Source organism: Nannospalax galili, unplaced genomic scaffold, assembly GCF_000622305.1.
Source record: "Nannospalax galili isolate Female #2095 unplaced genomic scaffold, S.galili_v1.0 scaffold302, whole genome shotgun sequence".
NCBI classification, from domain to species: domain Eukaryota; kingdom Metazoa; phylum Chordata; class Mammalia; order Rodentia; family Spalacidae; genus Nannospalax; species Nannospalax galili.
In genome coordinates, this window is record NW_008350120.1 from 4,611,311 (window position 1) to 4,624,296 (window position 12,986).

General features: G+C 44.7%; 1 protein-coding gene across 5 annotated transcripts in view; it reads left to right on the plus strand.

The window, feature by feature from the left end:
- The window catches only part of Rbm33 (RNA binding motif protein 33), a gene marked incomplete at its 5' end in the record, with an annotated part of 100,276 nt that overhangs the window by 10,492 nt on the left and 76,798 nt on the right, over positions 1 to 12,986 (plus strand). For 3 of the 5 annotated variants that reach the window (XM_017801706.2, XM_017801707.2, XM_017801709.2), the window contains 2 exon segments: positions 1,102 to 1,417; positions 4,846 to 4,965. In XM_017801706.2, the coding sequence (XP_017657195.1) occupies positions 1,102 to 1,417; positions 4,846 to 4,965 (436 nt within the window). 5 annotated transcript variants of the gene reach the window in all.

The following is a 12,986-nucleotide window of genomic DNA, read 5'->3' on the forward strand; positions in this document are numbered from 1 at the left end:
TAATGAGAAAAAAATAAACACAGTTTTGGGTTATAAGTGTTATAAATACATTGTATAGTGTTAAGCTATAGATCTATAACATGTTTTCTAACAATTTATGGGTAAAACAGATTAAAAAATAGATAAATGTTGCAATTCTATTCATTGCCATCACAAATTATATTTTGACCTTTGCAGTTAAGTTGACCTTGAAATCTGTCTGTGGAGCTGGCTGTTTATGACATGATCATAGATGGTGCTGCCTTGCATTTACACTGTTATCTTGCACTGTTTGTCCTTCAGGTGTTAATGACTTAATATGGTTTTTGTGGTTTTAAGGCCCTGTACTATATTACTAAAACATGACCAGTTTGTAGTTCAGGTTGGCCTAGAACTCCCTATGTAGGCATGCCTAACCTAGAACTCAGTACGTAGCCCAGGCTGGTCTGGAACTCATAGAAATCCTTCTGTTTCATCCTCTTAGCCTAACCTAGAACTCAGTATGTAGCCCAGGCTGGTCTGGAACTCATAGAAATCCTTCTGTTTCATCCTCTTGAGTGCCGGAGTTACAGACACAAGACCCCACAGTTGGTGTACCAATTGTTTTAAAGATATTTGTGACTAGCATACATTTGAACATTGGAATATGATTTTCACACAGATTTTTAATATTTTTTTTAAACAGGAGCTTATAATTTGTACCATAGACTTTAAAGAAGAAAACAAATTCTTAAATTCATCATTCTCTGATGCTCTGTAGGTAGTACTTTTGTTTTTTTGTTAACAATCCTAGTAAACATGAATCTCTGAACAAATTGGGGTAAGATGCAAAGTGCTTGGGTTCAGTCTTGCTAGCGAGACTTGCTTCCTCATCTGGCAGATTGCATTCTTTTGGTCAGATGACCTACAACTGGCAAGTGGAGGTGCAGTCTCCGTGAGTCAGTAGCACCATTTCCCAGTGGCCCATGCAGCTGTTTCCACTCATTAGAGTAAAAGTGCGTTTCTCACTAACTGGAGGAGTGTGTTGGCAGTAGTGGTCCCCACCGTAAGAACTCCTTGTGCAGTAGTTTAGCTTGGAGCTTCCACTCTCATGTCTTTGTTTCTCTGTATTTTTGTCCCTAGCTCTCAGGGTGTCACAGTTAGTCTGAACACCACCTCTGGCATAGTCACGTCGTTTGAGCTGTCTGACAATACTAATGACCAATCTGGAGAACAGGAGGAGTCTGAGTATGAACAAGGAGAGGACGAGCTAGCCTACCACAAGCCTGACGGACAGGAATTGTACACTCAGGAATATCCAGAGGAAGGACAGTACGAAGGCCATGAAGCAGAGTTGACAGAAGACCAAATAGAGTATGGGGAGGAGCCGGAGGAGGAGCAGCTGTACAGTGATGAAGTGCTGGACATCGAGATCAACGAGCCTCTAGATGAGTTCACAGTGAGTCCTTCCCCTTTAGATGAGTTCACAGTGAGTCCTTCCCCTTGGATGGCCAGAGATAATCTGGCTTCCTGCTGGTAGGTCTATTCTAGACTGATTGGAAGCCTATTTACCTCCCTCGGGAGGGAGAGAAATTAGACCATATTATCACTGTCATCCAGTTTCTTTATCTGAGCTATGACAAAGTTTGTGTTGACAGCTTGTTTGGCCAGCAGTAGTGCTCCTTTGTCATTCTGGCAGGCTGCAAAGAATTCTGACCTTGAGGATTGCACCCTAAGGAAGAAAACAGCTTTGTGTGGTGGAGATACCCTGTCATTTGTGGGAAGTGCTTAACGCAGAGCTTTTATCCAGGCTTTGGATGAGATCTGATAAAGTCCTTCTAAGGTGAAAAGATTATTGACCTGCTAAAGACATCGTTAAGGTCCTAGTATTCCAGAGTGATTGATGTCCTGTTTTCATTCACCCTTTTTGTAACTGAGAACTATCTAAACCTGAATAAAGAGGTTGGAGGTTAGTTTAGAAAATGTCACACAGAATTTGTTATCTGTAATCAAGCAAAGATGGTGTTGATTTTTATTTCAAAAGGATGGCTTTGGTAGGTAGTTTTTTTTTTTTTTTTTTTTTTTTTTTTTTTTTTTTGTTTTTTTTTTTTTTTTTTTTTTTTTAATTACGTTGAACCATCAGGAAAGAAAAAGGTCCTTGTGTAATATTGGTCACCTGTCATCATTGTACATCATCAGAGGAGGTCTGCATTTAAAACAAGCATCAAATGACATTGATGCTGGAAGGATGTGATGGCTGCAGTTGTGTGGAGCCTTAGGGTTTTCAGAGCCTCGGAGTCCCATGAAGGCAGAGTGGAGCTAGGACTGCTGCAGTGGGCAGGACGTGTGCGGCACTGGCTCTGCTGACCACCTGGGTGGGAGTAGCTCTCTTAACCTGTGATGCCTTCAGTGGACAGTGGTGAGCAGTTGCTGCATCTTGGTCATTTACATGTGTCCGAGAGTATTTCATAGAGTCTGACGACATGGAGCCTGTTTAATTCATCGTGACTGCTTAGGGTCTCAGGAGGTAGAGGCTTATTCTTCAGAAAAGTATTCGTGGTTTGGTCTGTAAGTGATGAACAGCGCCATGGAGCCTGCTGTCTGTGGCCCTGTAACACCATGTTTTAGTAATGATTCCTTCGGTAGATGAACACTGGTCTTCTGTGTTCTGGTGGGCTTGGTATGTTCTCACAGGGGGACACTGTGGCTTAGAGCGCGTCCTGAAAGCTAACCCAAGGTCTTTGAGAATGGGCCTCGTTTCTTAGCTGTACTTTGTTGTTTCTGTTCATCTGTGACACTGGCTGTCTGTCAGTTGGGTCCTTATCTATAGATTAAGTAGTTGGCATGTCTTTACTGATAGTGTCCCAAATGTTGCTGAATCATAAAAACATATGAAAGTGGGCCCTGTTCACAAAGTTAGAACGTAGGGGACCAGATCACATTGTAAAAGTGCTTATAGGACAAGTTTGTGGAGTCACTTAGGAGCATGTCTCACTGAACCTTCTGTGGACTTGGGAAGAGTACTTGTGGTCAGTGAGAAATATCCTTAGGACCACATAAAGTCCCAAGTAAAATATAAAATTCACTTTGTTATCCAGCATTCTGTGGTGTGAGATTCCAGTATTGAAAAGAAAAAATGTTTTGATTTTCATGGGACTCTTCCACATTAAAATCATCTTTGTTTAGAATTACAAAGAAAAAAAAAGCCCAAACCAAAAACCCCTAAAGTTTGACTTAGACATTCTGAAAGTGTCCTCGTAGTTTGCAGTGTTCCTGAAGGGAGAGGATAGTGGCTGATGGTTTCTTCTGAGCAGTGGCTGCTCACCTGAACATGTCTGGGTTTGGAGCCCAGCCACCCTCCTGTGTTTCTGTGAACACCATGGTGGTGGTGTCTGAAGTGAGCCCCTTGCATGGGAAGAGGTGAGACTCAAGGAGAAGGAGCCGATGCTCGCTCCTGTGAGGCACCTGTGCTGTCTTAGATTGTCCCTCAGGCAGATGACTTTTGACCCTTAGACCAGTGATCACAAGACTAGACTGTCTCTGTGAAGGGTCTATAGTTGGTTTAGTGGTTTGAACGTGTTCCTTGCCCTAGTTAGAATTTGTTAACCTCTCTGAAATGTGGCCCCATAAACATGATCCTTATGTGGGAGCCCACCTGTGAAGTCTTGCCTTAGAATCCCAACATCATAGACTTCACCTGTGAAGAGTGAGGGATCCAAAGATGCTGAGCGTGGGCAGCACTGCCCTGGCCTCGGACCTGTTGTGCTCACAGCAGCATGATCTTTAGGGGGATTTTGTGAGGACTGTTCTGGAACAGATTGTGATTTCATTTTATACCCTGAGCTTGGGTAGCAGTAAGGACTGCACATTGCTTAGTAGTCAACAAGATAAAGTAACTTGTTGGTGACATTTAAGTGTAATCACTATAATTAGGACCTAAGAAATTAGTATCCATTGAGAGTTCATAAAACTCAGTTTTATACCAGCATGTTCAGATTTGCAGTTTGTGTAGAGAGTAGCAGATGGCTCTGCTGTGTATTCGGCTGAAATCTTAATTAGCATCTTTGACCGTATTAGAATCTGATCTTTATTGCTGCCGTGATGGAGGGGAGTGTGGTTGTTCTTTTTGACAGGTTGCTAGCTATTTCTTCTGGGAGGTGGAGTACAGCACTAGGGTCATCTGGAAAAGTGGTTTTAGTCACTTGGAGAAGCTGCTTTCTTGGACTAGAGGAGAGTTTTGGGTCCTGTGCGGCAGGCTGCTCGCTTCTTGAAAGTGGCCACGGACAGTAGGCAAGTCCACCTGTGCAGGTAGGGTCCGCCCTTCCCTTGCTTGTTGGTCAAACCAACACCAGCAGCCTGGCTCTCTGGGCAGCGTGGTGATCTCCAGCCAGCTTACCTCCTTCCTTCCCAGTCCCAAGGACCGCTTGTCTGTTGGTGTGTCCTTCCCATTTCATGCAAAATCTGGAATCATCGTCTCAAGGGGAAGGCCTGAAGAAATCAGTGCAGTCTGATGTTGAAAAACGACTTGCTGCCATCCAGTCGCCCCTACTTTTGCTTTCTCTCTTGTCCTGAGATTGGTGAGGGTTGTGGACGATGTCAGCTCCTCCCGTCAAGCATGCGAGAGTGCATGCCTGGTTCTTCTCAGGCTGCTTTTCCCTTTGGACGGCCATGGGAACTGTAGAGGCAGAGCCATGTTGCTCACCTTGGTGACTGGGCTAACACGTGCGCTTTGCCTGCATGAACGTGTGGAGGTGCTCGGGGCTTTGCTCACACAGGCCACCACCTAACCTCTGCTAAGATAATTCCGCATGAATCATACATGAAAAGTGGTTGAAAAACACCCAAAAGCTTTGTGAGAAAACCGTTTCTTCTCTTTAATGGTGTTAGGATGAAGAGTACTTGCAGGCTTATGGTGGGCAGCAAGGGCTGCAGGGGCAGGAAGACTGTGTGGCTGAAGACGACTTAGATGGGATCACTGACTCCCAGGTTGCTCCCGACACCCATGAGGTACTTGTTCAGCTTCTATGTTTCCTGAGTGTTTTCCTTCCAGACCTAAAACGAGCGCCGCTGCCCTCGTTTTCCTTTTCTTTCCGTGGTGTTAGTGCGAAGTTGCGGCGTCTCTGTGGGCTGTGGGTGGAGTAGAAGCCCTAGCCTTCTGGACCTAGAGAATTGAATTCAGTGCTATGGCTTGTGAGTGGTGTGCCCTCTGCGTGTTAATGCTCTTTGTTGTTTGTTCTTACGTTTTCATTTATTGTTTTGTTATTGCATGTGTGTGATGTGGGTGTGCGTGTGCCATGGCACGTGTGTGGAGTCAGTTCCCTCCTTCCCCATTTGCATGGGTCCTGGGAAGCATTGAACTCAGGTCACCAGACTTGCACAGGAAGTGCTTTTCTTCCTGTGCTCTCCACCTGCCCTGTGCGGTAGTGTCTAAAGTGGTTTTTAGAGCAAACTCTAAACAAAATGAGGTACTAGTGCCTTGAAAGCAGTCTTATAATTCTTTTAAATTAGTATTAGTTAATTTGGGCCACAATTCAAGAAATACTGCAAGGTTCCCCGAATCAGGGGTCTGTTGTAGGTGTTGAAACAAAGATGATGAAGCTGGTTCCTGCCCTCAAGGGACTTGTAGTCCAGTGTAGGAGGAAGGCACTGAGAATTAGTAATGTACAGAAGGAAAGTAACCTCTCTGGATGACCTCAGACTCATGGGGAGGGGCCAGGGTGTCTGGCTGTGTGGAGGAGGTGGCCCTCTGAAGTAGGTCTTAAAGGACTGGTAGCCTTGATAATTCTGAACTATCCTCACACTCTTGCAAACTGGTCCCATGTAGGACACAGAACATTTGTTTAGCCTTGTGAGATGTTGAATTTCTTAAAACTTCCATTTTTTCCAATAATTTAAAATTTTCTTCTTCTGAGAGATGTATGAAAGTCAGTATTTACCGGCTTAGACTGTTTATTTACTTTGGGTGTTAATGCCAGGGCTTTAGAGATCTGTCCGTTCTTCTTTCTGAGAATTCTGGGCATAAAACAGGAGTATTTCCTGGACATGTCCTTTCCCTTTGCGCAGGCTGAACTTGATTTTTCTTTTTGTGCTTTCTTTGTGTGTCTATTTGAAATAAATTTAAACTTGGAGAAAAGACAAGGTGAGTGCAGGGGACTTTGGCTCCAACCCTGCAGTGTAGGAGAACGCATTGCATCCAGCGAGCTTTGGCAAAGCTGAAGGACAGCTCCACAACTTGGGGGACCCAAGACAGGCCATCCTGGTTGTTGGTGCAGTTCTGTAGCACTCTGCCCAGCACAGCGCTCACCCCGCCTAGCCAGGCCTATGGGACACCAAAGAGAAACCCAGGAAGCTGTGGAAGCAGGGAGGGGGAGCAGCTGGAAGGCCGCCAAGAGCTCTAGGTGCTAAGTGGGTGGTAGGAAAGCATGGAGTTTGGAGCACATCTGTGGCCTTTTTACTGATTTGTAGTATTTTGAGTTTGGAAGGAGTTAATTTCATCCCCCCCAACACAGTTTTATTTAGTTTTTTTTAGGTAGCAGTATTACCCTTACTCATTTCTCAGATTTTATTGTTGTAGTGTATTTTGGAGTTGAGGGAGGTTTTGTAGGTTTCAGTCCTCAGATGGACGCTGGGGAGCAGCGTCACATCCACACTTGCTGATGGTGTGTGCTGTGATGGTGTATGCCTCCTGGGTCTGGACACCTGGAACTTCAGTCGCTGGAGTATATTAATTAAAGTAGATAAAATAAAAATGTGTTGGAGAGGCAGTTCCGGGAGGGAACAGAAGGGACATGTGCAGTACTTAAAAAAGGAAATCTGGGGGCTGGAGAGATGGCTCAGAGGTTAAGAGCACTGACTGCTCTTGCAGAGGACCTGGGTTTGACTCCCAGCACCCACATGGCTACGAACTGTCCTTAACTCCAGTTCCAGGGGAATCCGAAGCTCTCTTCTGACCTCCATGGCATTGCATGACACAGGTGCACTCACATACACATACACATACACATACACATACACATACACAAATACACATTAAAAAATAAAAATAAAATATAAAAAAATAAAAATAAAAACAGGAAATCCAACCATGTATGAGTTAATGTGACAAAACACTTTAGACAGAGATTACTTATTTTTGATAGTAAAAAGAGATTCTTCCTTATCAGTATTGGGGGAGGCTCAAATTATAGTTTTCAGTGTTTAAAAAACACTCCACATACGAATGTCTCTCTCACCTTCCCAACTTTAAACACTGGAGGAAAGGTTTTTTTTCTTTTTTTCTTTTTTGGTATTTCGAGACAGGATCTCCCTGTAACCCCAGGCTGGCCTCCATTTCACAAGCCTCCGCCTGTCTCTGCCTCCTGAGTGTTGGCATTAAAGGCATGGTGGTGCAGGAGGAAAGCATTTTAATCATGGTGTGTTGGCAATCTGTTTACTGTGAAACAGAAAACCTACCAAATCTTAGCTGTTGGGGGAAGCTATTTGGGAATGTGACTCACCATGATGAGGTGTGCAGGTGTCTTCAAGACTACGCAGTGCTGTTCTGGTCTGCACCGTCTAGGGTGTCGTCCACGAAGGCCAGCGGGGACTCCGCCACATTTACAGACAGGAGAAATGAGAGGCTGCCCCAATGGCAGGACTAGCTGGAGAGCAGTGCGCTTCAGTCAGTGACAGGTCAGCCAAAATTAGGGCTTGTATCATGGAGTTAGGCTCTTTAAGTCATGTAGGAAAACAGTGATTTGATCATAACTAAATGCCCTAAAACAATGTAAATAAAGTTCAGAAAAATGACATATGTGAGGAAATATTGTATAAGAGCCTGAAAATATTTTAGTACATAAGGCTAAGGTAACCACTGGAATATAAGTGTTAATAGTATATAGCTTGTCTCAGAAAGACTCAAAATGAACTGTGTAGTACATTTGGTATATACGGATGAATGTGCAGAAATAGCTAAAATGGAATCTGCACCTGAGCTGTATGTGAAATACATTCAGTAAGAACTAAAACCAAACCTACTTTAATACTGGAAAACCCAAGATTACCATGAGGTGCAGTCTTACTGTGTTGGGGACAAAGTAATGGAGGTGCCAGAGGAGGATTTTCCATGGGTTCTTCAGGTTCTGAACACGATGTGAGCAATTGCTGCTTGGTTGTCCACGTGGAAACTGTCCAGGCAGGCTTTTATAGCTGATGACCTTGAAAGAAAGGTCTTCCTCCAGGACCAGACAGGTTTGGGTAGGACAGATTGGAGGTCCTGCATGGAGGGGTCCATCCTGAAGCACATCTCCCTCTGGACAGGGTCACCTGACCCCAGGGACTGAGCAGGGCCTCAGGGAAGTGCTGCTGCTGGTGATAACTCAGCCAGACTGGCAAGAGTCCTAGTCTTAGAGCTTCTGTGGATCTGTGGCGGGCCACATGTTGCTTTCAAGCGTAAACAGTCTCAGCAGCTGTGAAGCATTCTTGTTCTTTAATGAATTTATCGAAAGGAATTCTGAGATGGGTTCAAGGCTGTGTGCACCGTGTGTTTAAAGCACTGGAAATATATGGAACCAATGCAGATTTTTATAAAGCGCTAAGTGGTTATGGTGACCCCACAGTGCAGTGATCTGTTCTGTCTCTCTGCTGTCTGCCGTGGGAAGATGTGGCTGATAATGGCATGGAGGGAGTGAAGTGTGTTAAAGATGAAAATGGCAATAGTGATTACTTGTAGGTGGTGGGTTGTTTAGTCTCTACCAGACTTTTCTAGTATTAAGAACTTAGGAGTGGGGCTGGAGAGATGGCTCAGCAGTTAAGAACACTGGTTGTTCTTGCAGAAGACCTGGGTTCGAATCTCAGCACCCACACGGCAGCTAACAGCTGTCTGTAACTCCAGTCCCAGGGGATTTGAGGGCCTTTTCTGTCCTCCGCGGCCATTGCACGACACGGGTGCACTTACCTACATGCAGGCGATACACTCATACACATGAAATAAAAATAATAAATAAAATCTAAAAAAGATAATGGGCCAGGCGTGGTGGCGCACGCCTTTAATCCCAGCACTCGGGAGGCAGAGGCAGGCGGATCTCTGTGAGTTCGAGGCCAGCCTGGTCTACATAGTGAGTTCCAGGACAGCTGGGGTACAGGGGAGCCCCTGTGTAAAAAAAACAAAAAAAAAAAAATTCGGAAGCCAAAAATTTTAAAAAAAAAAAAAAAAAAAAAAAAAAAAAAAAAAGAACTTAGGAGCACATTAACATACGTAAAGCAGTAAATGGAAAGAAGTACCAGGTGGTTAAAATCTTAATGCTTTAATTTGTGAGGCAACACGGGGAACTTTCTGAAGGTTCAGCAGGCATCTTCAGAGCAGAAAGTACACTGGACAGGGCAAACACTGTGCTCCTGCTGCCGTCCACCGGAAGCTGTACTGTGTCTTTGTTCTGCAAGCTGTGTGCCTGTGCTTGGTTTAGGGTTTGACGGTTTGAGAGTTGCTGGGGCTTCTCTCTGCCCTTCTTCCCTGCTCGCTGCTTCACCGTTCTTGTTGCTGTGTCTCCGGGGCTCACTGCAGTTTTCCATGTGTTCACAGGACCCTTCATGTCCCTTTTCAGAGACATGCTATGTGCTGCTCTTGTCCCTGGCAGCTAGACGGTTTGAGCTGGTTTGTCCAGTTAGAATCAGTACTTTATTTGTAAGACAGTAATTAGGATTTTAGGTGCTGAGAAGTTGACATTACTCACTATCTCAGTATTACTTGTAGATTTTGATTTAGGGAGTTGTTGATAATAGTTTTTAGAAATCTGTCTAAGTTACGTAGTCCACAGGGTGAAGGATCAGCTTTACTCTTCCACTCGTACCTGTGTTTTGGTGTCTTCCTGGTTCTTTGGCCTGTTTCTTAATTTTCCGCAGTGGTGAAGAGCGGCCCTCAGCTCCCCTGGCATGGAGCGGCAGAGGGAGGAGGCAGGCTGCAGTTTTCACATGACTCCAGCCTAGAAGCTCTGAAGGTTTATGTTAGAACTTGAATTAGAGAGCTGAAAAACATTTAATTGAAGAACTCGTTTCAAGTGGTGCTTTAAAAATTTAATATTCTTGCCGGGCGTGGTGTCACACCCCTTTAATCCCAGCACTCGGGAGGCAGAGGCAGGCAGATCTCTGAGTTCAAGGCCAGCCTGGTCTACATAGTGAGTTCCAGGACAGCTGGGGCTACAGGGAGACCCTGTCTCAAAAAGACCAAAAGAAAAAATTAATATTCTTGCTTGGTTAATACAAAGAAATTACTGTGCTTGAAACAAATTGGAAAGATCTATACAAAGGCTCTGCTTTCTCATTATTTGCAGTTATACTTTGATTTCTGACATAAAGAGCTTGCTTTCTAAAATAGTTTTCACAAGTATAGAGGAAGAAATGAGAGGTGTTGAGAAAAACATCTTTCAGTATTTGAAGTACTTTAAAAATCATAATGGGGTGCTGTGCTGGAGAGATGGCTCAGCAGTTAAGAGCACTGGCTGCTCTTGTAGAGGACCCCAGGTTCAGCTCCCAGTATTCACATGGCAGCTAACAACCGTCTGTAACTCCAATTCCAGGGAGATCCAGCGTCCCTCTCTTAACTTCCATGGGCGTTTCACGACACAGGTGCACTTACATACGTGCTGGCAGTACACTTATACACATAAAAAAAGAAAATAAAATATTTTTAAAAATTGTAATGGGGCTTGGGGAAGCTAGCTGCTCACTGAGTGAAAGCTCTTGCATGAGGATCTGGGCTTGAATCACAGCACCCATGTAAAGGCTGGGTGGGGTTGGAGACAGGCAGATCCCGGGAGCTCACTGGTCAGCCAGTCTAGCCAAATGGTGAGTTTCAGGTTCAGTGAGAGACCTGTCTCAAGGGAATAAGGCTGTGAATGATAAGAGGCCACACAGTACTCTGACCTCCCTGTGTGTGTAAGTGTGTGCATATGCCACACACACTGCAATGGTTACCGTAGGGGTGGGCAGCCATTGGTCATTTAGGTCTTCGAGGAATGCACACACGCATCCAGTGCCTCCAGTGCCTCCTGGCGAGCCAGCTCCACACGGCCACTTGCAGTAGCCCGAGTTTTCTTCAGAGACCTCCACTCAGGGGAAGCTGGAATTCTTGGCTTCAGCACAGAAAAGAAATTCAGGGTGAGCCAGCATGAGGCAGACTTGGAGTTATGAAAAAGATTTTTTTTTTTTTTTTTAAAAACCTAGATTTAAACATGGGCCTGATAGACTCTAGGAGAGAGAACACACACTCAAGAGCACAAATGTGGCTTCCCAAGGGAGAGGCATTTCATTGTCCACACACCGTAGGAGCACGCAGTTTTGCAGAGAAGCTAAGGAACTTAAATGAGATCATGGGTGCTTCCTGAGGTACCTTGGATAGGATTTCAACTAGGGAGGGAAGAAGTTTCTAGTGAGGTAGGATGTTTCCATTATAAACAAACTGACAGTCCTTGTTTGTGAGATTCCCTGGGAAAGTAGTAAGCCATATTCAGGGTCACATAAACTCACCTTAAGAGTGAATCATTGTTATTTGACACTTGTTTTTGAAAATATCTCCATCTAAAAAGAAGTCTTCACAGCAAATGTTAATTGTCCTAGAATTCTTGGTTCTTCCTTGGTGAGAAGTTTCCCTCTCACATCCCCACAGCATTCCCTGTATGTCTACCTACCACAGGCTACATACAGCCCATGCTCTCTGGAGTCCGTCCTTCTTTCTAAGTCCTGACTCCTCAGAGGCAAGCTTCAAAATTTTATTTTACTTATTTTATGTGTTTGCCTGCATGTATGTAAGTGCATCATGTGTGTGCAAACCCCTGGAGGCCAGAAGTGGGCATAGGATCCTCTGGAACTGGAGTGAAATTTCAGATGACATCATGATGGTGCTGGGACCTGAACCTGAGTCCTCTGTACGAGCAGCCAGTGCTTTTAATCGCTGAGCAGCCATTTCTCTAGTCCCTTCCCCACGTTCAGTTGCTCTTTTCCTATATGAGAAGTCGCGTGGACGTAATGGACGTGGAGCAGCACTCCCGTGTCAGCCTCTGCAGTTGTTTCTTCTGTGGTGTTGGCAGTTGAACCCAGAGTCTCATGCATGTTAAACAAGGGCAGTGCCAGGGAGCCGCAGTCATAACCTCATGTCTAGCTGCTCAGTTCTCTTTCTGAGTCAGCATAGCTTGTTATGTGCATCAAGAGTTGTTGTGTTTATGGAGATACTCCACTACTCACTTTCTTCTTGTTAGGTGTTTGGGTTGTTCCCAGTGTTTTGTTGTTGTTGTTACTGTGAACGAATATTCATCTTTTTGTAGATAACACATTTTCCTTAGGTTAGTAATTAGTGGTAGAATAGTGGGATGCTAATTTTTAAAGTGGTTGTGGCATTTTATGCCCTGCCTCCTGGTTGAGCAACCTTTCGTTTCCATCTTGGAGGACAGTGTTTTCAGTCCTAACGGGGGCACCATTGTGTTTTTAGTCCTAATGGGGTACCGTTGTGGTTTTAGCTCACACTCTCTGCTGACTGGTGATATGGATCACTGTTGCACATATTTTTGAACTTTACATAATTTATAGATCCAGTTTTAGTCTCTTTCAGTTGGGCTGTCCGTTTGTATAAGCTACAGTATGCATAGTCTTCACTGGGGTTGTCTGTATATGTACGTTCTTCCCAGTACATTATGGTATTGTGTGCGTATTTGTAGCGTCTATAACCCAGAGAGATGGTGCTTGATGGGGTTCTACAAAGTCTAGATATCAAGTCCATTGGCAGATACATGTTATGTGAATATTTCCTCTGGGTTATGTCTTCTCTAAGTCCTTTCCCTTTTCCTTTTTGAGGCAGGCAGGGTCTCACTGTGCAGCCCTGGCCGGCCTTGAGCTTACCATGTAGACCAGGCTGGCCTGGAACTCAGAGATCCGCTGCCTCTGCCTCTCAGGTGCTGGGGTTAAAGGCCTGCCCTACCAAGCCTTGTCTTCGTTTTCCCAAATTGAGATTTTTAGACAAGATTGGGCATGTTCAGAGTGCTATATGCCACCCTGACGTA